This window comes from Lissotriton vulgaris, chromosome 7 (assembly GCF_964263255.1).
Source record: "Lissotriton vulgaris chromosome 7, aLisVul1.2, whole genome shotgun sequence".
In the NCBI taxonomy this organism is placed as follows: Eukaryota; Metazoa; Chordata; class Amphibia; order Caudata; family Salamandridae; genus Lissotriton; species Lissotriton vulgaris.
The window spans coordinates 548,713,843-548,734,400 of NC_141695.1; the positions used below are offsets into that span (position 1 = coordinate 548,713,843).

The 20,558-nt window shown below is 47.0% G+C and overlaps 1 protein-coding gene across 2 annotated transcripts in view; it reads left to right on the forward strand.

Moving 5' to 3' along the window:
* PIK3R6 (phosphoinositide-3-kinase regulatory subunit 6) overlaps nucleotides 1-20,558 on the forward strand; it is a 688,429-nt gene that overhangs the window by 385,057 nt on the left and 282,814 nt on the right. For both annotated transcript variants that reach the window (XM_086930633.1, XM_086930634.1), the window contains exon 6: nucleotides 14,923-14,991. In XM_086930633.1, coding sequence (XP_086786759.1) covers nucleotides 14,923-14,991 — 69 coding nt within the window. The remainder of the gene's footprint in view (nucleotides 1-14,922; nucleotides 14,992-20,558) is intronic.

Here is a 20,558-nt window from a genome sequence, read left to right on the forward strand (position 1 = left end):
TGAGTGCGGGGATCTTCACAGCGCCACGAGGCTTCAGCGACTGCCATCCAGAACAGGACCGGAGAGGTGCACCATCTGCCTACACGCCAAGAGTGAGAGAATCTGGCTCGCCGACGCATCCACTCGTAGCGGGCTTCCACCCCTGTCGAACCGTACTCCATGAAACCAGCGAGCCTCCAGTAGTCCACATCACCCTGCCAGCTGCGGCCTCTGGAGGGAAACTGTGTGTGTGGCGAGGCTAGGAGGCGTTCCAGTCTCTCCCCATCAAACGGGCTGGCTCTGTTCCACGAGGCTCGTCCCTTGGAGTGCAGCGTGTGCCTACCTGGGAATGGGGAATCTGTGCCGGCGAGCCCCCAGCAACCCCCCTCCTGCAAGCGGCGGCCTCCTGGGGAGAAGAGTGTGTGCATGAATGCTTGGTGGATGAGCGGGAGGTGGGGCCGGCAGCGTCTGAGCGATCTGGGCTATCACGTCTTAAAACGCCCACATCTTAAAGTGGCAAGAGCCTTCTTTGAGAAATCGAGCCCCACAAGCGACAGCTGTGAGTAGCTGGCAATCGGCACGGCAATCTTGATTTCTTTTAAATCCCAGGGAACCATTTACATCACACAGAGGGGCTGTACTGGCTGACACTTCACAGCTCCCTGTACAGACTGTGTGGGGCTCAAGCAGGCACTCCTAAGAAGAAAAGTCAGCAATTTAATTATCTCCATCCAAGCTTGGGAAGGGGTCGGAGGGGAGTAGTCACTCCAGCTTTGGATTTTCTCCTTCCACTGCAAAGAGAAGCAACTAGCCAAATGGCAAGGAGAGTCAGCGGCTGGCGCGTTACCAGGATGGTGAGGAACAACTAAGGTCAGGCAGGGAAAGGGACTCTGAGCCGACTAAGGATGACGACCTGGCGGTGATGTTGGAAACAGCCAGGGCCTTCGATCGCAATGAAAGGGAAGACATGGGTGAAACGGCAAATGGGCGATGGAGCTGGTGGAGGACCAGCAACAAAACCCAAGGTGGGTGACTAGGCAGTGGCTGGGCCACAAGGGAAGGGCCATGCAGCCATAACAGCGGCCCCTCCAGGTGAAAGATCCCCCAACAAAAAGAGAACGCCCTGCAGCCACTGGAAAAGGAGACCACGGCATCTGCACCTAAGTGGAAACAGGCGGTGAAGGGCAATGCAGCTGCACACAAACCGCCAGCTAAAGTGGATGTTGAGGAGCTAGAGAGCATCAGCTGCAGCAAATCTGAAGAGGGACCTGTAGCCACCACGGCGGACCCCAGACGAGGCAAGAGCACAGCAGACAAGAATAGCAATGGTGAGGAAAGTGCGCTGTGAAAAGGCGCAGGGTGGGAAACCCAAGGCAGACTGGGTAGTATTGCCAACTTTGGGACACAGCTAGGGGTAATTTACAGCACAGAGACCATGGGTTTTCCCCTACCATTGGCCGGCCAGTGCAGGGACTGGCCCTGGAGGGGGGATTCCAAGGTGAGGCATGGGGGCCCCCCGGCAATACCGCCACTTCCTACTGTTCATGCCGTGCCATATCGGGGCTATAGCACCAGTTCAGCATGGGTGCCCCTTCGGCAGTCACATCGCATAGGGGAAGCCTAGAGTGCGAAAGGGGGACCAGCTAATGAGACACAGGATCTGCAGAAGGGAGCACAAATAGGAAGGAATCAGGGAGAAGGTCCACGGGAAGCACAGGGGGGAGAACCACACAGCAGCCGGGTCGCCAAGAGATAAAGGGGACGAGCCCAAAAAAGGCGGGGCAAGCACGGGACCTGGGGGATTAATCCAAGCCCGCGAGTAAGTACATTTGCCCCTCACCAGGGGATCCTCCCATCACTGCAAGGTTAACTGGCTTGACCAATCTGATCCCACTAGCGGTAAAAGAGAATATGAAGGAGAACATCTTTTCCTTATTAGAGGTGCGCCAAGAAGGGCTAGATCTCACAACACAGGACAAGAAGGAGGAGGATAGGAGGGAGAAACCCAAGCCCAGGGTAGAAAGGTCCCTAGAGAATTGGCTGCGAACATGTATGATCCTAGCATGTCTTTATAGAAAAATTCCACCAGAGCACAACTGCACTATTCCTGAATGAACAGAAGGTGCATGAGGCACAGCAAAGTATCAGGGAGAGGCATAGCTGTATTATGACAAAGGCTTCCGGGAAAAAAATGCAGACATGGTCGGTCATAGATTGGGGCTACTAGGATGTGGAAGGTTTCACAAGCCACATGGTAGCCGCCAGGGAAGGGGTGGGAGCACATGAAAGTAATTTTCGTCCGTCAGGGTATAGAGGGAAATTTGAGAACAACACTCAGGGCACAAGAGTACACCTGGGGGGGAAACCCGGGAAAGGACACACAGCCACATGCTGTAAATGTGACGAGGATGAGTGCAAATGGGGACAGGTCTGCAGGTTCTGGCACTGTTGTGGAAATTGCGAATGCACCCACCCGGTCATCCACTGTAAACAGCCCAGAGGAGTGAGAGATAGTGACAACAGTAGAAGCAAGAAATGGAGCGGAGAGACTGGGAGAGGAGAGAGCAGGCACCAATGAAAGCATTACCCACCCCCATAAGAGTCCAATGATACCCTACAAAGGCAAAGTGGCCCAAGAATTAGCTGAGACTTAAAATCTGTGAGAGGCAACCCCGAAGTGGGCAGGCAAAAAGTGCAGAAAGATGTCAAGCTAGAGAAGGTAGCGGGCCCTTTCCACAAGCCTCGACTGGAGGACTCGATGGTATCCCAACTAGGGGTGGTGCCAGAAAAGGAGGCATGAAAATATCACCTCATACACCACCTATCCTACCCGGAGGATGCGTCGGTGAATAACTGTCTGGATCTAACTTGCTGCTCAGTGTCCTATACATCGCTGAACGAAGCAGTGGACCAGATTAGACAAATGGGACAGGGAACGCTGATAGAAAAAATAGACATTGAGGCGCTTTCCAGTGCACCCCAACAGCTACCACCAACAGGGTTTTCAGCTGGAGGGGGCATACTACTATGGCAAATGCCTGCCTTTGGGTTTGTGGAATCTCCTGTGCCAATTTTGTGGCCTTCAGCAGCTTCCTGGAATGGGAATTGATAGCCTAAAGTCATTAAAGGCTCCAGGTCCTGATCGAATTCCATGTGACTTATATAAATCAGAATCTCAGCTTTGGGCTAGGTATGTAAACCTCTAATCGACTGCGATCTCAGCTGAGGGTGAGATCCCAGATAACTCGAAGGGTGCGGAAATAATCCCTATTTATAAGAAGAGTGATACTGGTTGTCGTACTAACTATAGCCTATTAGCTTAATTGACAACCTTTAGAAGGTGTTTTCCAGGCAGCCGCTTGATAAACTGCAATCCTGGATAGATGAAGAATAGATACTGTCCCCTCTCTGGTAGGGGTTCTGCGTAAAAACTTGTACCTCAGACCATGTTTTCAAGTTTTTAGTTCTCGCCTAGCTATGGCGTAAGCAATGCTCTGCGAGATATTAAGTAAAGGGGCTTTTAAAAGTGCTCCCAAAGGCTGCAGGCGGATCGGGTACAGTGCATGTGTGCAGGGAGCGCACACCATTTGTCAGCCTGCAGCCTTTGGGAGCACTTTCGCGGATGCTTTGATGTTCAGTGAGCCGCGCGGCCACTGAGAACATCAAAGCGGCAGCGAAAGTGATCACCATTTGCGGCGCACCACTCGCGTGCTTCTCTCCCCCCCCGGCCCACCCCCTTCACTTTCCCTGCTGGCATTCTCCCCTCCCTTCTCGCCCAGTCCTTGTTATTAATAGTGCATAATAAACTTATAACGGTGCATGCGCGATTAACAGTCCCCATTCTTCTCTTAAATCCAGGTGACTTTTAAGCAAACCGTGTGACCATTTTCAACCTTTTAAATAAGAGTGCCCGAATCTCAAACCCCTGTAATTCTCATCTATCCTAAATTCACTTTAACACTCATGAAGACCACCTGAGATAACAAATGAGTCGACCAAGCAACACGTTAGTCTTCTTCGTGCATTTTTATTGTCTCTCTCTTCTTGCTTCATGACAGCCTCGTTCACTCGTCCCTCTCTCGCTAAATCGAGTGTGCCATACTTGGTTTAAATACCCATATTGTGTTTAAAACCACTGCCCCTTTATATACTGGGCCTTGACTTCCCCTAAATAGACCCCTGTGTTACAGACCCGCATCCCTCTTGACCACTTTTCTTTTGTAAACCAGACCACTGAGGCTCGTCGATTGCGATGCATTATCACTTTAAACTATATGCAAACTCACCTGCTAGTACCGGCCTGGAAGGCGCCGTCTTGATCCGGAAGCTGTTCCCGCACGCTGGCTGAAAGGTTGATTTGGATGCATCAGAAAGAAACACGTAGCCATTCTCAAAGCGCCCCTGGCTCGTGTCCGCACAAGGCACCTCCCCTAAATTCTGGAGTTTTCATTGGTTAAGATTGTTCTCCATGGGCCGTTCAGTCAGTATTTAATACAAGTTTCCTTAGAGCAACAGGGCGAAAAGTGTACTTTCCAGCACAGGCGCGTATAATCTATTCGAACCGACGAAAGAAAAGAGGAAGCTCACGTTTAAAAGAGCTATTGCGATCACAGAGACTACGCGAATTTGTATATACTAACCCGCGCCCCATAAAAACAAGCATTTGCCATAGCCTAGGTCTCACACACACACAACCACACACACAACACCACACACAACCACACACACACAACCCCACACGCACACAACCCCACACACACACAACCACACACACACAACCACATGCACACAACCACACACACGCACACAACACATGCACAACCACACACACAACCACAACTGCACACACAACCACAACTGCACACACAACCACAACTGCACACACAACCGCACGCACAACCACACGCACAACCACACGCACAACCACACGCACAACCACACGCACAACCACACGCACAACCACACGCACAACCACACGCACAACCACACGCACAACCACACGCACAACCACACGCACAACCACACGCACAACCACACGCACACACACAGACACACACACAGACACACACAACCACATACAACCACACACACACAACCACACACACACACAACCACACACACACAACCACACACACAACCACACACACACGCACAACCACACACACGCACAACCACACACACGCACAACCACACACACACACAACCACACACATCCACACGCAACCACACATCCACACAAACGCAACCACACATCCACACACACACATCCACACACACGCAACCACACACACACACACACACACAACCACACACACAACAACACACACAACCACACAGTCAGTGCACACTTTCACCAGGCACAGACACCATCAGTGCATGCTTTCACCGGGCACAAACACCACCAGCCGTCAGTGCAGACGTTCACCGGGCACCACCAGCCGTCGGTGCACTCTTTCACCGGGCACACAAACGCCACCAGCCATCAGTGCACTCTTTCACCGGGCACACAAACACCTCCAGCCGTCAGTGCACGCTTCCACCAGGCACACACACACCACCAGCCCTCAGTTCACAATTCCTACAGGCACACACACCACCAGCCATCAGGGCACACATCAATTGTTAACGCATCCACAATTAACTATTGTAGCAATCGCAGTATGGCGCACTTTAAACATGTTCATCTAAAGTGCAGCATGCCACCATTGCTACAAAAATAAATACACATTTTTGGGCCTACAATATATAGACTTTTGTTGCAATTGGGGTTGCAATATTTAGCAATGCCAATAGCTCAAACCAAATTAATGCGAGACCTATTGCATTGCAAATGCTTGTTTCTTTTATACTGTAAGCACGTACTGCTCAACAGTCAAAAGCTATATCTGGCATTCGTAGATCTCTGCTCAGCGTTTGATCTGCCCCGCAAGAATTTCAAATGTCATCAAATTGCAAATGTCATCAAAGCATTTGGGATGAGCCTGACCTCCTACGCCGATGACACCCAATTGGTACTGGCTATCAAAGGGGACGGGGAGGAAGTGGCCAATCGATTCACGAGAGGAATGATGGCAATAGGTGACTGGATGGCCACGAATTGTCTGAAACTCAATTCAGAAAAAACTGAAGTGGTCCTCTTCGGTCACCTCTCCCCGGGCTGGTCACCTGTCTGGTGGCCACCATCTTTCGGTCCCCCGCCGAGTCCAGCTAGCAAAGTGAGAAATCTAGGCGTCATCTTCGATGCTGGCCTCAATTTTATGGCACATGCGAATAAAACTGCGGCTTCAGCTCATGAAATTGAGAATGATTAGGAAAATACTACCTTTCCTACCGAACACGGCCGGGAAAACACTGGTCAGCTCACTAGTCCTGTCCTCCTTGGACTATTGTAACGCTCTATTCTTAAATGCCCAAGTCCGAGTGACAAATAAGATGAAGTCAATCCAAAATGCAGCCTCACGAATGCTGGCTGGGATCCCCAAGTTCGCACCAGTTACAAACATCATTAGGGATCTCCATTGGCTCCCGATACGCAGCCGTATCAAATTCAAATCGCTGTGTATTGTTTACAAGTCACTCAATAATCAAGGTCCCCACTTTCTCAAACAGAATCTTCTCCATCATGTCCCAACCCGATCTCTTCGTTCCTCTATTCAGAACTTCTTGGCTGTGCCTTGCACTAGAACAGTCACCTGGGGCGACAGGCGTTTCCTGGTTGCCGCCCCTAGACTCTGGAACACCCTTCCTGCACATATCCGAGCAAGTCCCTCCCTGTTCACATTCCGCAAACAGCTAAAGACGTGGTTATTTGACCAATAGCCTTGTATATCTTCTTTACCCCAGTTGCTGATCCATCCCTTAACTAGCGCCGAGACGCCCACGGGTATTCGCCGCGCTCTACAAATGTCAATAAATAAATAAATAAATAAATTTATGGAGAGTGCTAGCAACCATGAGGGCTCCTAATGGCCTAATTAATATTTTAATGATGCTACACGAAAGAAATTGCATACAGGTCCTGTGGGGTAAAAAGGGCGAATTGACAAATCTTCTTTCAATATTTTGCAGGTTCCGGCAGTCTTGTGACTACTCGGTTTACTTTGTATGTTAATGACGCGGTAGAGGCACTGCGGATGTGTGTGTAAATTACTCACTTTCTTTGAAAGGGAACAAAAGCCTATTTTGCTTTTCGCAGATTATTCTCTGCTTATTTCAGAAACGCCCATAGGCCATCTAAATTCCTGGAGTTCTGCAGGGCTAGGGGTCTGGAGTTGAACGTGACAAAATCTAAATATATGGTTTTTGGCAAGGATTTACCCAGACCTTGTCCAGTTAGGGCTGGAACTGACATGTTAGATAGGGTGTATATCTTTGATTACTTGGAAGTAACTTTATCAGAAAAAAATAAATGGGATTCCCAAATGAATAAAGGTTCCCTTCTAATGTTTTATAGACCTAAAGCTCTACATCATTTCTTTAAAAGGACACACTCTCGTTCAATCTCACGAGCCCTAGAAGCTTACTGCACCATGGCTCAGAGTGCAGCATTATTTGAAGCTGACGTCTGTGGTCACACTGACATCCAGAAGCTGGTTGCATAATTTCATAAGGTCATTGGTTTCGGTTCCAGCCAGCACTCCCCTTATCCTACTCTATTATGACCTAGGTTTTAGGCATGTATTCGACCAGGCCCAACCAAAGCCACTCTTATATTGTGGAGAAGTGCGGCTCAATGTTTAGAGGGGCAGAACCTGATGCAGAGGTCTGGCCCAGGACCAGGGTTCAATTCCCGCCTCGGCGGGTCTTGGGCTCAATTTCCTCGGACCTGATAATTCTCGCCTCGGTGCCTAGTCTAATCATGTGGCCCACTCTGCAACTCTGGGCAATAGCTTGCTTAATCTCCACAACGGCCCCCACAACGCTAAGGATGCCTGGCCTCCACCTTGGGGGTGCCCAGGAGTGGACGCCTCACAGGGAAAGCCAGGATGGGTTCCAAAGCGGTATGCGTACAGTGCCAGGAAACCCCTGGTTGGGGTATAAGTGCATTTTACAAGTACAAATTCATTTCATTTCATATTGGATATGCATCTGGTCGACTCCTTAGCTATCTGACTTCAGAGAATCTTTAGGAGACTTATTGAAATTGGATCATGCTATAAAGGCTACTTGGCTGAGATTTATCTTTAGTTGTAAGAAATGTGCTCTACGTAAATTATAGGATGGCCCTGAACAAATTTTAAGACCGATAATTTTAAAGTCGACCTATTGGTCTTATGTACATGAGCAACAAACTACTAGGAGTAACCTGGGGCACCTGACTGACCAGTTATTGGAATAATTAAAATTGTTCCTGGCTTTTAAACATTTCCTGGAAACTATTAAACCGCCTCTTGCTAAAGCCTTTATTTTAAGGCTCGGATTCGGCTGCCTACCTCGAAGAACATTTAGTAGTAAGTGGAAGAAAACCCCGTTGTTTGTTTGCCCTTCCTGCGGCTCGGACCCGGAGACAGTGGAACATGGTTTGATCGCATGCCCTGGGTATCGTGGCACGCGCCGAGGATGGCTGCGCCAAGTCTGTTTAGAATATGGGGGTTGTCCATTGCTTACAGGCACAGCGAATTCTGAAACTGATACATCTGCCCTATTGTGTTCTCAGTTAGTCGCTTCCTGTTAAATGTCTGGCTCAGACGTGAGAAGTATTTGAAACAAACCTCAATCACAGTAGCGTGATATGGAGTAAGCTGCCTTGCTCGTTGTATTTTAAACACCGTGCACTTTGTTTTTAAAATAAACCCAAAGGAAAGGAGTTCATGCATTTTTAAAGGGCAATATCGGTGTTTTTAGCATTCCTATGCTTGTATCTTGTCCAGCACTGTACTTTTACAATTCATCCTGGCTCATTGTGCACTAAGTTTGCAAATACCGCAGAATACAAGATGATATATATAAATTGAGCTGTTTTACGCGTGCAGAAAATCACCTGGACTTGGGCACAGCATTTTAGTAAATGTTAGCTACTTTTTAAATGACTGTTGTTTTACAATGCAGCAACTAGTGTGCTATGTCAGTTTGGGATGTTTTTAATTGTATATTTTGATGGTAAAAAAATACTGAAAAAGTATCCTTGGTTGGGTAATAAATTCAAGGTGTTCCGGATTGGGGGGGGGGGGGGGGGGGGAGGGGGGGGGGGGTCCGAGGCCCCAAAAATCCTTACGATGGCATTGGGCTAGCTTCCAAAATGAGAGCAAAAAGTAAAAGTCAGAAACTTGTGACCACATGATTGTTCTTGCACGTTTAGGAAAGCTTAGGCTTTTGCAGAGTTCTCAAAGAAAAACACAACACTTGTACTTCCAACGGATAGTTCAATATATAACATGGGCACACGACTAGCGTCCATCAGGTTGACATTTGTGGCTGAGGGCAAGGGAATGCGAAAGTGCATTAGCACATGCAACGTTTTCGCTTCTCCTTTTCCTCTTCGGAGGAACCTTTTCAACTCCAGCCCCTTAAACATGCAGGTGTTTCCTCGCTGTTCCCTTAAAAACAGATGTACAGTTGTGTGGAATTCCATGGTGGACAAAAAACCTGTACATTTTGGAATGTTAACAAGCAGGTGATCCAAAACCCACAAACTCCACAGTCATTGTTACACATGGATTTACAATTCTGGAAAAATTTACCATTGGAGCACATAATTATTTGTGAATCTGGCCACTGGTCCAGCCTCTCGGTGGTGAAGGTTCCTTCAAGAAGTTGCTGCAGATTTTTCAATCAGAAATTGGAATGTTATATTCCTGCATGATATTTAGCTTTCACTTCGGTTTTGCACTCACTGTAACTGGATATTTAGCATATATCAGTTGGCTTTACTCCGTTTAACGCTATTTGTTCTTGCAGTTAAAATTAGAGCATGCCTTGTAAATATGAGTGCAGCCCTAACTGCAGTTTCTTAAATATTGTGATTACATCTCAAATTCTTCACATCTTTCCATAAAAAAAATGGTACACAGAAGACTGCTGCAGAGAGGTAAGGTAGCAGCCACATTGTGCCATCTAGGGGTAATGCAATTAGTGTAAGAGGTCCAAATAATTACCTTAAGTGTAAACAATGCCCTTCCACAGGCGTAATTCTGTTTTACATAGAGCGCATACAATCTTTGAACTACAATGCATCCTTCTCAACACCCGATCGGTCCACAGGCACGCCATTGACCTATGGAATCTACTAGACACCATCTCTCCAGACGTCGCCTTCCTAACAGAAACATGGATGAATGCTTCCTCCGCCCCAGACATCACCATTGCCATCCCTGAAGATTACAAGATTACACACAAGGACCGTACCGGCCACACAGGAGGAGGAATCGCTATCGTCCATAAGAAATCCATCCACATCTCAACCAGCTCTGACGTCAACCTCGCCAACTCTGAACACCTTCACTTCCAGATCCACATCGACCCCAAGACCACACTCAGAGGCACCCTCCTCTACAGACCACCAGGACCCCGCGCAAAATTCAGTGAAGACATCACGGACTTCATCACTCCACACGCGCTCCCCTCCAAAGATTACATCCTTCTGGGAGACCTCAACTTTCACCTTGAAAAGCACAACGACCGCAACACCACCACCCTCTTAGACAACCTCGCCAACCTCGGACTTAAACAACTGGTCACTTCCCCCACCCACATCGCAGGTCACACACTCGACCCCATCTTCACCTCCAGCAATCATGTCTCCTTCAGCCACACTACGGATCTCCTCTGGACTGACCACAGCTGCGTTCACTTCACCTACAACAAGCCGAAACCCATCAACCACCTCCAACCAACTCTGCAAAGAAACTGGAACAAAATCACCATCGACCAGATCTCCTCATCGCTCCTTCTAAACACCCCAGCCCACTCTTCTAACCCAGACCAAGCCGCCACCAACTTCACCCTATGGTTATCCAACACCGCCGACATCCTAGCACCACTGAAAAAACGTCAAAGCAAACCTAGCAGCAAGAAGGCCTCATGGTTCAACGATGATCTCAAGAAGTCCAAGAAACTCTGCCGCTCCCTTGAGAAGGCCTGGAAAAAAGACCCAACCACTAGCACCAAGGACGCCTTCAAAAACGCCACCCGCACACACCACCAACTAATCCGAAAGGCCAAGAAAACAGCATTCAAGGATCTACTAGACAACAACGCCCACAACAGCAAGGAACTTTTCAACATCGTCAAGGAATTTACCAACCCCTCGGCCAACTCCAACGACATCACCCCCTCTCAAACACTCTGCGACTCCCTGGCTTTATTCTTCCACAACAAAATTGCAGACATCCACAACAGCTTCGACAACCAACCCGGAGATCAACCCACCCAACCTTATGCTGAACATTCTCCCCCCTTGAACATCCTCAACGATTGGAACCCAATCTCCACGGAGGACACCATCCGCCTGATGAACTCCATCCACTCAGGATCCCCCACAGACCCATGTCCTCACCACATTTTCAACAAAGCAGACTCCGTCATAGCACCGCACCTCCGAGACGTCATCAACCGCTCCTTCAACTCCGCCACCTTCCCGGAAAGCTGGAAACACGCTGAACTCACCGCCCTTCTGAAAAAACCCACAGCAGACCCCACCGAACTCAAAAATTACCGCCCCATATCGCTCCTTCCTTTCCCGGCCAAAGTCATCGAGAAAGCTGTCAACAACCAACTCGCCGCTTTCCTCGAAGCCAACAAATCCCTCGACTCCTCACAATCTGGCTTCCGAGCAAAACACAGCACTGAGACCGCCCTCATCGCAGCAACAGACGACATTCGAACTCTACTGGACAATGGAGACACAGTCGCCCTCATCCTCCTCGACCTCTCCGCAGCCTTCGACACAGTCTGCCACAGCACCCTTTTACAATGCCTCAGAAACATCGGAATACAAGGAAAAGCACTTGAATGGATCACCTCGTTCCTCACCGGAAGAACCCAGAGAGTCCGCCTTCCACCATTCAAGTCCGAGGCCACTGAAGTCATCTGTGGCGTACCACAAGGATCCTCACTCAGTCCCACCCTCTTCAACGTATACATGAGCCCCCTTGCGGCCATCGCTCGCCAACACAATCTCAACATCATCTCCTACGCGGATGACACTCAACTGATCCTTTCTCTCACCAATGACCCCAGCACCGCCAAAACCAACCTACACGAAGAAATGAAAGAAGTTGCCGAATGGATGAAACACAGCCGTCTGAAGCTGAACTCAGACAAAACAGAAGTCCTCATCTTAGGTACATCCCCCTCCGCATGGGACGACTCTTGGTGGCCGGAAGCCCTCGGAAAAGCACCCATCCCGACAGACCACGCACGGAACCTAGGCGTTATCCTGGATTCTTCACTCTCAATGAACAGACAAGTCAGCGCCGTATCCTCATCCTGCTTCAACATTCTTCGCATGCTCAAAAAAACATTCCGCTGGATCCCCACCGAAACCAGAAAAACAGTCACCCATGCTCTGGTCACGAGCCGACTGGACTACGGAAACACTCTCTACGCAGGTACTACCTCTAAAATCCAGAAGAAACTCCAACGAATCCAAAACGCCTCAGCCAGGATCATATTAGACATCCCGCGCAACGAACACATCTCTGGCCACCTGAAAGACCTCCAGTGGCTACCCGTCAATAAGAGGATCACTTTCCGGCTGCTAACCCACGCACACAAATCACTCTACGACATCGGACCAGAATGCCTCAACTCACGCCTGTCCTTCTGCACCCCCTCCCGCCAACTACGTTCTTCCAGCCAAGCCCTCGCCACTGTACCCCGCATCAACAAGACCACCATGGGAGGAAGATCCTTCTCATACCTGGCAGCTAAAACATGGAACTCACTCCCCACCCACCTTCGCCTTACCCAGAACCACCTAGCATTCAGAAAGCAACTTAAAACGTGGATATTTGACAAGTAATCCTCCTCACCTCCCTTAGCGCCTTGAGACCCTCTGGGTATGTAGTGCGCTATATAAATTTTCTGACTTGACTTGACTTGAACTAATCCTAAGGCTACTGTGACATCACTATTTGCAACTGAAGCACTAAATCTGTGTTTGTTAGATGACCCACTGTTAAACTTGGCATCTTTTGACGTGCTTCCCCAGAGTTTTTGCTTTCTGCACTCCCGGTGTTTACTCTGATTTTGCTGGCTTTGTGTTTCTGCGCACTGTTCGCACTGCTGATCAGTGGTAAAGTCCAAGTGCTCCTGTGGTCAAGTATGTTATGGATTGGTGTTTCCACAATTGGCTGTTTGGTTTTCTTGTCAGCCCTAAGTACAGTGCACTGTGTGTGCCAGGGCCCGGTGAATCAAAGACACGCGTGGGCCTGCAGCATGGATTGTGCCACCCACGTGAGTAGCCCGGAAAAGGTACCTCACACCTGCCATTGCAGAGTCTGCATGCAGTTTGTAACTGTCATGTCAACTTGGCCCGTGCACACACTGGCCAGTCCTTAACCTTCACATGTCAGGCACCCCTAAGGTAGACCCAAAGTACCCCTGTGTACAGGGTGCAGTATATGTGAAAGGTAGGACATGCCCTGGTGTGTGTGGCATGTCCTGATAGTGAATTACAGCCCATTTCGTTTTTCACTATTGCAAGGCTACTTGTTCCCCATTGGACAGAATGAGAAGTTTGTTTATAACATCTTATAAACATAACTGGCCCTGGGAACTAGGTGGGGAAATAAAATGTAGTATGCCTTAACTCAGAATCTAACGATGAATCTTTTAATAAAGGTGATTTTTACATTCTGTGTTTGAAAATACCACTTTTAGGAAGTAAGTATTTCCTTGCTCAGTAATCCTGTGTGCCTCTGCTGTAATGGACTGCTCGTGCCAAGCTACCAAGGGGGTGAGCAGGAGTTATTTTAGGAGTGTCACTCCCTTATCCTGGCTAGGAAGAAGGGTCCCTACTTGGACAAAGGTGCAAGCCCTTGCCAACTAGAGACCCCCATTTCCAAAACCCACCTACCCTCTTCCCAGGGTGCCACTAGCCATAATCTTGACTGAGATTAGGGACTAGGAATTTGAACGCCATAGGCTCTGCACTCTAGCTTATTTTTTAATGTAATTTGTGCTGGGACAAGGGCTCTTTCAACCATTGCCTGCACATGCTATGAGTTGGAACGACATAGACTATAGTGAGTTAGTTGCACTGCTCTGTCTTGTCCATAATACCCTCTTGTACCCTTCCCTCATCTTTAAGCTCCCCCACTGCTTGAAATTACTTTCTCAATCTCTATCCTTTCTGTAACTCTCCTAACTTTCACCTCTCTTTTCTATTTTGTCTCTTTCTCGCTCACACTCTCTCTCTCTCCCTCTCTCTCTCTCCCTACTATTCCATAAAGGGAACTTCAAATTTGGCACAGTGATATTTTGGTGCCCCTTTGCCTTCAGAATGAGGCAACAAGCACTTTTGTTTTACGGGCAACCTGATGCCTTTCTACTGGTGGTGCCCTAAATTACCTTGTCCTAGAGCAGATACTCCATAAAGTGAAATGGAATAGTTTAAGCCTGTCACAACAGCCAAATTACACTGGGCACCAAATGGACATGCTTGTAGGCCTGTCCCTTTCAGTGCATCCCATCTCTGTTTACTTCTGGCTCTGCATCACTCTCCCTCATCGCCTCTGCCACCTTCAGCCACCTTATGGCTTCCTCTGCATCCTTCTTCCCTCTACCTCCATTGTGAAAAAAGAAGTGATGTGAGGCTAGAAAGATCGAAAGCATTCAAGGTCATTGAACTGGATAGTCTAGGTAGGCTTGGTGGTTCCTAGCTGCCATCTTATCTTGAAATGTATGTTTACTAACTAATAGCACAGTTTGACTTTTCAATAATTGTTAATGTTACATGACCCTGTTAGAAAAATGGTGTGATAGTATCTTTTCTCTTTGTAGGCCGAAAGAGGTGATCATAAACATCATATTGTCCCCCTGCTTCACACGCTTATGTATGCAATCGTCAAGGTAAGGAAACACAATTTTATCATGGTAGGGGCTACACTTTGTTGCTGTGACCCTAGTCAAATATGACCAGATATTCGAAACGTATATACAATGCATAGACACCGAATAGGATTTCAATTTGACCATTATTATGGGCACTAAAGAAGGAGTTTACTTCAAGGACTCGCCAACAATTAAAAGTAGGGCCAAAGAGTTGCATGTTTGTGGTAATAGCACATAGAAATTCAAGTGTAACTGACACACTGATACAGTACCACCTGTGTAAGTTAAATTGCTTAGTAAGGAGTGATGCTAACCAATCCTGCACTGATATGATGGGAGGAATCCATTTCCTCTCGGAAACACAGGGCACTTGAGACAAAGCATGCTGGAACAAGGCACATCTGAGCCGGTGACAGTGCAGAAGCCTTATTCCATAGAGAATATCTGGCCCGAGTTAAGGCCGCACAGTCTCTATCCTGTGAGCACTAATGGCAAGGCAGTGCATCCACTGTGAACCTAACCGCACATCTGGCCACGGGTGTCTCTTAGAGCCAATCTGACCAATGGTGAAAAGCACACATTCCGTCTTCTTGATCTTTCCTTTCTGCCTCATGAAAGAGACAGATGGAAAAGCATTTTTTAGTTGCAGGGAACGTGCTTACTTGCCCCCTTCTAAGAACTGGACTGGGTATTCCATTAACACAACTTTGTCATGGCACATCAGTAGATAGCCATAAACCAAGAATGTCTCCTAAAATCAAGAAGATCTGGTCAACCTACCGAGCAACATAATTGTGGTCAAGAAGGTTGCAAAGCCACCCCTTAAACTCGAGATACGTGATATTGTCTATTAAACTACTCTCATGGTTTTCCTTACTAAGCCACTGGGCGAGTTTCTGAAGGAATGTAGGTAATTTGTTTTGGTTCGATGTTATTTATCGAGTTTTAAATACAGCTCCATCTCACAAACTACCTCTTTCTTGGGATATCAAGTACATATGATGGGGGAGGTAATGCTAAGTCCAGTTGTTAACATTACCCCAGGTGCATTGCAGGTAAATTAGTAATTCCTCCTTCCTTGAGCTAGCATCTGTGTCGTTTCCTGCTGCCAGATCGAGTTGATCGGCAGTAGCTCTGTGGCTGTACTAGTCGGACACTGCCAAAAGCCCCTGCTGACTCATAGCTGTATATTAATAGTAATAGGATCTGAGGTGGAAGCGTCAGCTGGTTAACTCCCTTCTACCTCGTGTTCATTGTACACCCTGCGGTTGCCAAGCAATTGTTCTGTCCCAGCACCAGGTGAGGCTCTGAAACCTGCCTCCTTTGTGGCCTCTTTTGTGCTGCTTCAAAGGCATTTTCACTTCAGCTTTTCTGGGTTTTCTTGTCTGGAAAATGTCCTTCCTCCTTTCTTAGGCAAATTACCTTTTGTGCTGAAAGATGATTTCGACAAACTTAATGAGAGCGGTAAGAAGGCAACGCTGAGCAGCCCGCCCCACTCTGACCAAGAGCCGGTGAAGGCCTTGTGGGAAAGGGTGACTCAGCACTTGTCACATGAGACTACCGTGTAATGTTTAACCCAGCGTCCAGGGCACTGCCCCCTCTGTCTTCTCCCTAATGCTCACTTGAAGAAAAATTACATGTTTTTATTTATCTTTGCAGTTTTTTATAGCACGAACATGACCCGAAGCATTGGAGAGCTCCACATGAGCTCCAGTTACATTACACAAAGGCATTCGGTTTCGGCTGCACAGCGCTTGTGCTTTGCTTATGAAATCTCTTGTGATTTAAACAAACAAAAATGTTAAAAGGGACTTTCAGCCCACCCCAACCTTATTATTGTTGGTCTGCTTGTCACTCCGTTTTCCTAGCCGGTTATTGGGTAGCGTCTTATTTCCTGTTTATTTCTGTTGGTTTCTGTTTTCTTTTCATGTGTTTTTCTTTCGGTGGAACCTGGACCAAGTGCTCGTCCCTTTTTAGGCTTCGCCTCGCCGAAGGCTGCGCTCTGCGCAGCTTTTCGGCGCAGGCGAAATCTTATGTTAGAACAGAGTGGGCTTGGGATTACGCCCTCTGTTCCATTGGCTAGCTCCATAAATGGAAGCTAGCCATTGGAACAGAGATCTGTCCGTCATGGCCGGACCAGATTCGTGGGCGTTCCCGCGATTTCTTCCCTCCGCAACGTCATCGCGGCCGTGGGCGGGGTTTATTTTTTTTGGGCGTCCAGGTTTGTGTTTGTCATTCTGCGGCCGACTGCCGCCCGAGGAAGTCCAGGTGAGTGCCTTCCTTGCCCCTCCCGCTGTCCGTTCCTTTCCCGCCCCCTCCCCCTCCCGCTCTCCGTTCCTTTCCCGCCCCCCCTGCAGTGAAACAAACAGAGGGGAGCATTTCTTTTAACTGACTGAAAGTGTGCTCGCAGAGTTAGGAAAAAAAAATAGAAATGGTTTCACCTGTGAATAGAATAAAAAAATAATGTAGAATAGCATCGATATCAGAACTACTTAATCTAAATAACAGACTAACGTGTACACAGCTAAAATTAATTTCATACTTCCCTAGACTGGTTCACCACTAAACTAGAGAGTGCTAGAGAGTGCAGAGTGACTAGGGAGTGCTAAAGAGTGCAGAGTGACTAGGGAGTGCTAGGGACTGCAGAGAGACTAGGGAGAGCAGAGTGACTGCAGTGTGACTGCTAGGGAGTGCAGAATGACTGCAGAATGCTAGGGAGTGCAGAGTGACTGCCGAGATTAAGCTAATGGCAATGTAAATGACAATGCCATTTATTTATCTGTTTTCAAAACCAACACGTAAATACAAATTTTGTCATTTACAATGCCAATAGCTCTAACTTTTCCAAAGGCGAAACCATTGCATTGTAAATGCTTGTTAAGTTTTTATCCGCTTCTCATGGACTTACTTTTTTCTTGGTCTTTAAGATCGTTTGTTGACTGCATGTTATTTGTGTAGCTGCACTATTTGGAATCTTTTAAACATTTTAATTAGATTATTTTTACCATTCAGCTTCTTTGGTGACCGCAGCACTGCTTTTTTCGGAACACATCTTTTTTTATTTTATTTCTTCTTGTGTACAGGCTTGATTATTTTTTTTCTCTATCTCGCCTACAGAATTTCTTCTTTGGATTAGTGAGAATAGCAATCGCCTTTGGTTTCTGCATGTAGTACGTTTTTGTAGTTACAAAGAGAGCTCGTGTAACTGATCAATTGCATATGGACTTCAACCTCGCTCAGAAGTTTTTACCTGGATTACTTTTACCATTAAGTGTCTTTGGTGTCTGCGTATAGAGCACGTTTTTATGGTTACAAAGAGAGCATGTGTAACTGAGCACAATCAAGTAGTGTGAAGTTGCTAATTAATTAGAACCCTGAACTAACTGTTGAAAGCATTTGTATCAAATAATGAGATCTGTGAAAGAAAACTTGTTTCTTTCCATCAGAAGTCTCACGAATGCATTAAAACGAAATAGAGAAGTGTTTTTCTGCTCAAACAATTCGTGCATTATAGTTGTATGCGGTGCTATTGTGCTTGTGAAAACGTGCTTGCAAACAAATATTTTCTGACTGCAAACAAACTAAATGACATGTATTTTATATTCACAATTCTTGGTGCCCAAGATTAAGGAGTGATTAAAAAAGCAACTGTTAAGAATCAGACGGGAATTCAGTAATCAATGTAACTATTGTAAAGCGCTCAAACACCTCTGGGTAAAGTTTGCGCTATATAAAAATGCATAAATAAATTAAAAGTTGCATGCACTCTCTTTGTAACTATAACATTAGTAAAGCCAATAGTTTTCGCCTATGTGAAATGTATTGGCTTAGTCAATGTTTTTTTTACATGCCTCACAGCAGATAAGCTGCTGTGCAACATGGCTTCATTTTTTTTAAGTGCTATGTCATGGCCCTTTTTTTCTTAATACTTTAAGCCATGTTACACAGCCGCTCAACTGCTCTGCAATATGTTAAAAAAAAAAAGAATTGACAGAGTCGATAGAATTCGCTTAGGCAAAACCTATTCGCTATGCCAATGCTTGTGTTTTTTTGGCACAGACAGATTAAGTGACTTGACTGGAATCGCAGGATGTTGAGCTGACACCAACCAGGTGTCCCAGTTCCAAAGTTGGCAGTTAAACAAAAGGCATACATCGAATCTGAAATATGGGATTAGCTTTCACCGTTTCCACTACATTTGTCCAACTAGTAAATGGAAGTGGGTTTATAGATTAGTGGCACATTTCGCAGCTCTGTCCCATTGAATATTTGTAACTGGAAAGCCAGTAACACAGGACCTGTGACCTCATTGCTTTGTTCACTTACTGGTCTCCATTATGTTCTGAAATTCAAAGGCTGAGCATCTCAGGGCGTGTGCGGGTACTGGAATAGGCGCTTTAGAAGACTCTGAATTTGAATGCCAGGGGATCCCCTGAAATAGTTTGTCAGGTGATTGATGTTACACTGTTTTTCATTTAAGTTTAAATTGTCATAAAAATACAGAAGCACTTTTCCTTACAGGCCGTCTCATTCCATTGTAATTCACCAAGGCCGACTTTAGCATTGGTGGCACCCCGTGTGAACATACTCAATAACCAAAGTTGTTGTGCTGCGTGAAAAGAGAGCACAACAGTACCAAATCTACTAAGATATGCTCTCTGCTCCAGTGCTGGCGTACTTTAACTTCCTTTACTTTCATCAATGCACAACCCCATGACCAATAGCGCTAGGGTGTGTGCTTGATGTCAAGGATCCTTCCAGCACAAAATTCTATGCTTTGACAAAGTTTATCACTTTACCACTTTGCATGTGTGCTGCACTATACGTCACAGGAAATGGCCTGAACAATACGTGCAGAGCCACACATGCCGTTCCCATGCAAGCACAACCATGCTTGCCTTAACCACGCATATGCGCAGTCTAGATGCTGAGATGGGCAGGCCCAGGAACAGGTACGATCGTGAGAGGATGCGTTGAAGTAGGTGGGGCACTGCTGGGTTTGGGGGCGTGGGTAGTTTTAAGGGTTGGGGTAGTTGTTATGGCTCAGGGTTAGTGGGTTGGGGTTGTTTTCAGGGCTGCTTGGTGGGTTTGTTCTTTGAGCTGAGGTCTGTGTTGCTTTTAGGGCTTCGGGGGATAGGTAGCTTTTAGGGCTATGGGGGACTCAGGGCAGTTTTTAGGGCTCAGGGGTTGGGGTAGATTTTAGGGCTCGGGTATGGGGGTAGTTGGGGCTTAAGGGGAGGTCGGGTAGTTTTTAGGGCTCTTTTGTTAGTAGAGAGGGATTAATGTCAAAATGCATGGGTGGGTGCAAAGTATGTCAATGTACCCATGGTATGCCTCTTCTATGCATGGAAGTGCGTAGTGCTAGTTTGTGTTACTTTAGGGCTACTTTCCAACTCAACATAGGATTTGTGCTGGAAAGTATACTCAATACAACACTTTGCACCAGGTTTGCATCACTTTATTGATGCAAACCCGATGCAAAGCGTTAGTAAACTGACCACAAACTCAAGATTTGAAAAGTTGCACAATGATTGGGGGTGTCATACTAATGAAACTGTTCCCCTTCAAAGGAACCATTATTAGTA